Source organism: Procambarus clarkii, chromosome 17 (genome assembly GCF_040958095.1).
Source record: "Procambarus clarkii isolate CNS0578487 chromosome 17, FALCON_Pclarkii_2.0, whole genome shotgun sequence".
Classification (NCBI taxonomy): Eukaryota; Metazoa; Arthropoda; class Malacostraca; order Decapoda; family Cambaridae; genus Procambarus; species Procambarus clarkii.
This window is the reverse complement of record NC_091166.1, coordinates 40,856,741-40,865,030: the sequence shown is the minus strand read 5'-3', so window position 1 is coordinate 40,865,030 and position 8,290 is coordinate 40,856,741. Positions and strand designations below refer to the sequence as shown.

The 8,290-nt window shown below is 44.5% G+C and overlaps 1 protein-coding gene across 1 annotated transcript in view; it reads right to left on the bottom strand.

Annotated features, from left to right (window-relative positions):
* Positions 1–2,207: 2,207 nt before the first annotated feature.
* The window catches only part of LOC123772467 (uncharacterized), a 62,284-nt gene continuing 56,201 nt past the window's right edge, over positions 2,208–8,290 (bottom strand). The window contains 5 exon segments of the mRNA XM_069325878.1: positions 2,208–3,682; positions 3,684–4,412; positions 4,414–5,256; positions 5,258–5,572; positions 5,574–7,126. Of these exon segments, the coding sequence (XP_069181979.1) occupies positions 2,792–3,682; positions 3,684–4,412; positions 4,414–5,256; positions 5,258–5,572; positions 5,574–7,088 (4,293 nt within the window). The 5' untranslated portion in view covers positions 7,089–7,126 and the 3' untranslated portion in view covers positions 2,208–2,791.

Here is an 8,290-nt window from a genome sequence, read left to right as displayed (position 1 = left end):
TAGATATCTCTGGAAGTAACCTTAAGAGGACTGGGCATCGTACTGTATCCATAAGGAGCTGGGCTGATTGTAATTCGTAGCTGGCAGACAGTGCAAAAATCGTCATGGGTGACTCTGAATGTGACCCCTGGCACTTTGTGCCCTTTCAAATTCAAGCGACCATAATGAGCCTATGTTCACCCGGTTCCCCAGACCATTCCCTCTGCCAATTTGGGTGAGACTAGCACGGAACGTCTGGCCTCCAACTTCGAACAGACAGACATTCTCTCTTATAGTATAGACAAAATCCGTCTCCGCTGTTCCAAGGGCCATAGATATATCTGCCCAATCTGTATATATTCAATGTTTGTATTTTGGTTCACTTTGCGCAGAGATAATTTAGTTACGAAAGACACGATGATCTTCTTGCTTAAAAGTTGGGCCGAGATTATTTTATCCGATGAACTTGACGTTGGCTCTTCAGCGCCTTGTGGAACATTTTATAAATGTGTGCCACGAGACCAATTTTTTTTATATTTTTATATTTTTTTGCTAGTGGTCGTGTTTGGTGGAGCTGTGGTTGGTGTGTCTGCACGATGTGACCTCTTTCTTAATTCTTTATTCATATTTAATTGCGTGCTCGTTGCTTAATGGTGTTTGGCACTTCTCTTTTTTATACTGAGGTCTGATATTTTTATTTCAAAATTTGTCTGGTTCATGAACAAAAAAATTATGTTAGAAATCCTACAGAAGTTTCTTCACTTGAGGAAACTGAGGAGAAAGAATTGTCTAGCAGGTGGCTGGACATATCTTCTTGAGGTTATCTTGAGATGATTTCAGGGCTTAGAGTCCCCGCGGTCCCGGTCCTCGACCTAGGCCAACTTTTTATTACATATTTCCAGGAAGCAGCCCGTAGCAGCTGTCTAACTCCCAGGTACCTATTTACTGCTAGATGAACAGGGGGGCATCAAGGTGAAAGAAACTCTGCCCGTTTGTTTCCTGCCTCCACCGGGGATCGAACCTTGGTACCTCAGGACACTCATCTGTCATCCTCCCCCCCCCCCCCAGGCACATGAAACAAGAATTGACCAGGGGGGGGGGGGAGAAGGTTATAATTCCAGTTGTCGGGAACAGAAAACCTTTGCTTAGACTTAACTCCCGGGTACCCATTCACTGCCCGGGTGAACACAGGCATCAGGTGAAAGTAAAAGTGCCCAGTCATTTCTGTTCCTCCTGGAATCGAACCCGGGGTCCTTGAGTGTGAGTCAGTGAAGTAACCGACTGTACTACGGGGTTAGAGTGGTGGCAGGAGATGGCCCCCCCACACACAGTACCTGTGGTAGGCATCCAATGGCCAGTGCAGTCAGATCACAACCGAGAGGTCCGGGGTTCGATTCTCACAACAGCAGGATAGTTTGAGCTCCATATCCTTTCACCTGATGCACCTGTTCACCTAGATGTACGTTAGTCCCCCAGGAGCATCCTGGGAAAGGGGGGTAGGGGGTAGGTCAGCCGTAGACTATGAGAAATCACAATAATATTAACAATACACACACAAAGAAATCACATTAAGGTGGTATATCATTGGGAAACTCAGTAGGAGCCGTGAGGAGGATTCGAACCTGTACACTTGATACTCCCAAGCACACGCCCTAAACCCCTGGACCAGGATATGCTACGAAAAGTACCGTAACCTGGTATTTAACTTACTCATCTAGGGGTCTGAGGCATCGAGGTGATACCAAGTCAAAGTTCCCACTCATGACCCGTGGACACTTTGGTGTGGTATGAGTGAGCTTGAGAGTACCAAGTGTGCAGGTTCGAATCCTCCTCATGACCCCTACTGAATTTCTCAATAATAATAATAATTATTATTATTATTATTATTATTTTTATTATTATTATTTTCAATAAGAAAAATAAATGTTTAAAACTATTTTTTATATATATGTGAAGGAAAGATACATGTGAGAAACAAGTGCTAAGCCAATAAGACTATATAACACATATTTTTAAGGAACTTTATTGGCATGTGGAACTTTATTATTGATTTATTTACACATAATAATACAGGCAAGAGCTTCACTGTACCACTTTCCTTCATTCCTCACCTATATACAATTATTGTTGTATGTCTTTCTCATTATTTTGCTGAGAGCAAGTACTCAGATGAGGAAGACTTGGGGGAAGTCTCACCAATGAGAGAGAGGACACAAATAAAAGAAATGTAACTAATACAATGTTTTACTGACTAGGAAATATAATTGATTAGAATATACAAGTAATAGAAATTGCTTTGGTACAAAAAGTGTGCAGGGAAGTTGACAAAGAGTTGAGATGTTTCAGTTTTTACCCTCTATAATTTTATAGTGCATAATACGGACTTATTTTTTGGTACAATAGTTCCATATTTTATTCATTCCATTCAAATGTAGCTATAGGTATCATCCATAGGTAGCAATAAGTACCATCCATAGTTCCTGTAGGTACCATATATATATAGCAGCTATGAGTACCACCATTTTGGGGAAGCTGGGTTGGTCACCAAGCTCCTAAGGGCACAACAAAGTGCATGCAGTATGCCAAAAATAAAGACGCTATTCAGGAAAATCACCAGAAAAATAAGCTTCATAATTTTGGTCCTCGGTAGAGATTCACTTCAGGAGGGCCTCACTACGCACTGCTTTATTTATATATTTATATTAAAATATCATGTATTTTTTCACAGTTAAGTGTAGTTAAAACTTTTGTCTGGACATTAGGTTTGGAATCTATGCCAACTCTTTGAAAACATTGAATTGCACAATTTATATTATCTATTTTCTGGGTTATCGGACACCTTCTCTGCCTCTGACATCTTGTCTTCTTCTGCTTCCTCTGGGTTCTCGAGGGAGTAAAAGTCTGTCAAAATAGTGCTGCTCTTGATTAGCTCTAATGCCCAATCTTGATCAGTACTGTCACTTTCCTCCCCTCTGTTCTCGCTATATCTACTAGGACCCTCTCTCTCATATGCTTCTTGTTTTGAGCCGAGGGTCTCTAGTGGTCTTCTGCCTGAAGGTCCATTTACGTTAGTATTTTCGTGAGAACTGTTTTTGAAATCCCTTGAATATCCCTCTTTGTCGGCATTCCTTGGATACCTGTCACGGCACTGCTCGAACAGCTTGTTGGTATTGGTATTGAGTACGTACCCAGGCTGACGCTTCTTGGAGGCCCCGACCCTGAGAGATCCATACCTCAGGGCATCTGTCAGACTGGGACTTGGAGGTGCCATATTCCTGGAGGGAAAGTATCCAGCCGAGGAGTGGTTGCGCCTCACGGGATGGCCTCTAGGGAGGTAGTCCGTGTAGTAGCAGTCCTCACTCTGAAGGCTTACATTGCTCCCTAGGCGCACAAAGGGCTTGGGGAAGTGTGCCTCTCTCCTTGAGCTCCCAGGTGAACCACTCAGGTAGGTGTTGTGGATGGTTGACACAGTGGGGGATGCAGGAAAGTTGGAAATTTTATGTCGAGTTGATGGACTGCCGCACTGTGGAGGCAGCCGATAGTTTGTGCCCTGATCCTCGTGTAGATTTAATGGTGGCAGCTTTGGCTCACGTAAACTCCTCCTAGCAGCAGGCACACAGTGGTAGTCCCCCTCCTCTCTTGGGTAGTTGTTATCTTCCTGAGACACCTGTCGTCTTGTGAGGCTATTGTACGTGTTGTCAGGCTCGATCCAGATTGTTCATATGATGGAGTTGGTGGTCTCGTCCACCACTCTTTCCCCTCTTCCTCTGTAGGCTGTAGTAATAATTTCCCTGCCTGTCAATGTTGTTGAGATGTTGGACAGTGGGGTCTCTTAAGCTTCTCGTTCTAGAAAGAGAACGATAGTCTGGTTCTGTTCTCCCTTCTGTAACTGGTGGCGGAAGATTTGGAGAGTATAGATAACTCCTCCTACTGCTTGGAGAGGAATGATAATCACTCTCTGGAGTATCGATGTTATTATGAAGAATGTCTGAAGTATGTGAGTTTCTTCTGCGAGAAAGACTTTGATAAAAGTTCTCCTGCCTTCCAAGACCATTAAGTTGCTGTACAGATGAGCCATGAATCTGAGGATTAGACCCTTGCATATTTGAATCTTGTAGTCTGTTCTGAGAGTTATACGAGTGTGGGTTTGCCTGATGTGGGTCTAATTGAGTTTTGATCCTGACAAACCCATCTTCATGAACAAGCATCGATGCAATGCTGTGAGGGTTGTACACGGGAACCCGAGAGACTAAATTTGGGCCATAAATAGATATATGAGATCCCGGACTGTACAAAGGAATCTGAGAGGCTGAGCCTGCTCGGATTACTTGAGAAAGAGCTATTGGAGGCCCATATGTGTCCCTCGATGCCTGCTGGTGTTGAGGTCCATGGCTGAATGTGGCTGATCTTTTCACTGTAACACCACATCTTCTTAGTTGCCTTTGGAGTCCTTGAAGCTGGCTCACATCCTATAGATCCTGCCTCGGGAAAACAAGAGGTATATTGCGTACTCTCAGTTCCACTTGAGAAGGAAACTCTTTGGAATACTGCATTTCCATTCCTCTCCTTGCCTATGTCTTCCTTCTGACCTTCAAGTAAATTAGATGGGACCAAGAAATTGTGGAGGAAACTTATTTTGTCATCATACCGCTGAGTTAGTGCCGCAGCCACACAGATGGAGATGGACAGCAGAGACTCAACCAGGCATCCCAAAATGTGGAATGTCCACCACCCCCAGGCAGGTACATGTGAACATATGAGAAAGACTGTGTGAGAGAGATGAATGAGACACAATACCCCAAGAGCTGTAGCTATAAGTTTCATCACCTGACACCACAGGTTAAGACGGTTTGTCAATATTTGTTTAATGCCCATTTGTCTCTCGTGCGACAAGTCCTTTGAGGGAACCACCAGTAACTTGAGTTCCCCTTGAAATTCTCTCTTCAACATTTGAGAGACTTGAAGTACCATTTGGTACTTTCGAGCATAAAATACAATCATGCCTACTGTCACAGCAATCAACATAACTCTAGACAACACTAACACACTCTTGCTATGTGCACTCCCAACAATAATATCTGCAACAAAACACAGAGCAAACTTCATTATAACAAAGATAGAAATATTGTGCATTGTAAAAAGCTTTGGTTTGTAAACTTGTACATCTGCAGTCAGAAACATCATTATCATTATAATTAAAAATGATGAAGTGAAACAAGGAAATCCAGTATTGGTTAACAGGAGTACAAGGACGAGAGGCAATTTTTCCTTGCTTCCAGTAGGCAAGGTGGAACAAGTACAGAGCCTTAAGGAATGCTGCAATAAAGACAAGCAAATGAATGATGACGAAGTGTGTGCGAGGAAGCAAGTGAGTGCAGGACTTGAGTGCCATGAGGCGGTACGCAGCTAAGAGGCTCAGGCCGAGCAGGATGAGCCCCAGAGTGAAGTTGACGAGTATCCATGCAAGGTTTCTGTTGCTACACAGCAAAGCATCAAACCAAGACAATCGAGGCGTGTGTTTATATTCAGTTCCTGATTGCCTGGCCTTCTCCTGTGTGGTTTGTGTCTCGTTCTTTGACTCGTTAGATTTTTCAATCTCCTTGGTCAGCGGGCAGCTCCTGTCCCGCGGTACCACTGCCCACGGAATTGCCTCTTCTGGTTATCTCTGATTTACCTTCGATTTCAGGAATGTCTGTATAATGTCCTTCATACAAGTCATATAGCTCGTGATCATATTCCTGAAGCTCAAGCATTCTCTCTAGGACTGAAGGATTCTCTTTTTGATCACTCCTACCCGCTGAATTGCTACGTGGACGACCATCCCTTCCTGGCCCAAGGTGTGGACGTTTAGACTCGTTTCTTATTGGGACTGAAGTATTTGGAGATAATACAGCAACTGACATATTCCTTCTCCCAGAGAGTAAGTCACCATTACCACCATCAGCTACATAGTCATAGTGTGGACTCTTGCTGAGGACTGTCGTTCTTTCAATTCTGTTGCTACCCGGAGTGATGAAAAATGGCATTACATCTTGCCGTCTGGCTGGTGGGTAGGCCTTGGATGATGAGCTTCTGTACGCCACATCCCTGAACACCTCTGCAATTTCCTCTTCAATCTGGTTTGCCTTGAAAATTTTCCGTCTCCCTGATGGCGTCTCATCCAGGCGTTCTCTGAGCCAAGCGGGCAATCCAGAGTGGCTGTGACGAGTCCTGTGGTGGAGGGGAGAGTCTGTAGCCACATTGCCAACAGTTTCTCGACGAACCACTGACTTCGTCACATCCGGCAGTGACAAGTAAACATGCGAAGATGGTCGTGTCACTAATGCTGATCCTAATGAAGGCTCATAATCCCTGGGCATTGGAACTTTTTTTTCTGGGTATTTCCTATTTGAAGTTTCATCATCTGTCGTGATAAGCATCTTGGGTTCTACTTCTGCATGAAGAGGTTTCCGTCTAGTCTTCCTCCCAGCAGACCTCAAAGTCTCAGAAGGCAATGCCCTAGGCAGAAAATAAGACTTTCGAAATCCCTCTATCGAAGTCGAGGCATGATCTTTATAGACTTTGTGGGATGGCTCGAGATGCACTTTTCCTGTCATCCTCAGCTTGCTTCTAGTGTCAGGATCTGAAGGAGGTGACTGTGACTGCCTTTCTTTCTCTATTGAATGAGTATCTGTTGCCAGGAAAGATGGAAGTGTCAGATGATTCCCGCGAGTAACATCTTTGTACGTAGAGGCTATTGTAACGGCGTTGTTTAAAGTGACAATTGTAGAGACATTGCGTACATTGGGCATTATAGAGACATTGTGCAGGGCCTCCATCGTAGAGACCCCGACAGGGACCACTTCTGAAACATGGGGTACGTTGGTTATCTGGGAAGCATTTCCCGCACTGGTTGTTGGCTGGAACGATGCTGCTGGCGTTGCCACAGAGTGGGACTGTACACCGGTCACATTGAGCAGTTGTGCACCAGTCGCCACAGAGAACGACTGGGCACTGGTCGTCAGGAAGAGGCTCTGAGCTCCGTTCGTAACTCGAAGGCTGGATAGAGTGCCAAGGACCCAGAGTGCCGCTGCTGCTGAGAGAGTCCCGAGAGTGCAAGGTCCGGCCATCCTGCTTCACCATCTCGACTCCAGCGATGCAGCAACACCTGTAACACCAAGAATTATATAAGAACACTGCAAGATACATGTCAGGTGCTGCACAATATTGCTTAGCAGTATGGTAAGGTTTGAATTTGCATATACTATATATATACGTATGTACTCATAAAAGAAATGAAAGAATTAACCTAATAATGCTCACTTACTCGTACACTTGCGCACACACACATACATAAATGATTAAATATACACATGCATATGTATGCTTTTCACCTACACCCATACATATGTGTGTTGTGTAGTTGTGTATTTGTGGGCTTGTGTGTTTTGTGCAGTTGGAATTAACTTTAATAGGTGCAATGTTGTGTGAGATGTTTGAGCTGATATTGGAGCTCTTCTAAGTATTTGTGTAGGTATACCCAGGCGTACATAACAAGCAGTTCGTGCACGTTGGGCTCCAGCTCATGAGCCCCGGGGATTGATACAACAGTGACTGTCTGCATGTGACATTATATCTACATCTGAAACTGTGCATCGAGTCAGCCTCCACGCCACATCATTTCCTAATCTGGGTGCTCAGTTTCCACTTGTGTTCCCATATGAGAGTACCACTCGTATTAAATAGTCTGTCTTTATCTACTCTATCAATTCTCCCGAGTATTTTGTATGTGGTAATCATGTCTCCTTTAACTATTCTCTCTTATGCTTGTGTACCCAAGCACGGAGTCTTCACCCATTCGCATCTTAAGTTCGTAACAAAACCATACCTCAACTCTTTTGTATTTTTGTAACCTTTTAAGTAGGAAATATCGCCAAGAAAAGACCGTTATCTTGAGGTTATCTTGAGATGATTTCGGGGCTTTAGTGTCCCCGCGGCCCGGTCCTCGACCAGGCCTCCACCCCCAGGAAGCAGCCCATGACAGCTGACTAACACCCAGGTACCTATTTTACTGCTAGGTAACAGGGGCATAGGGTGAAAGAAACTCTGCCCATTGTTTCTCGCCGGCGCCCGGGATCTAACCCGGGACCACAGGATCACAAGTCCAGCGTGCTGTCCGCTCGGCCGACCGGCTCTTGTGACCGTAGAACAAGAAACAGATAAAATCGCAGGTAATCAAGGAGGGATAAACTCCCCAGAGCAAAAAGCCTCGCCTGAGTGCTATGAATTAATGCGCAACTCTTCCAGAATTCCAAACACCTGGAGGCTTCTT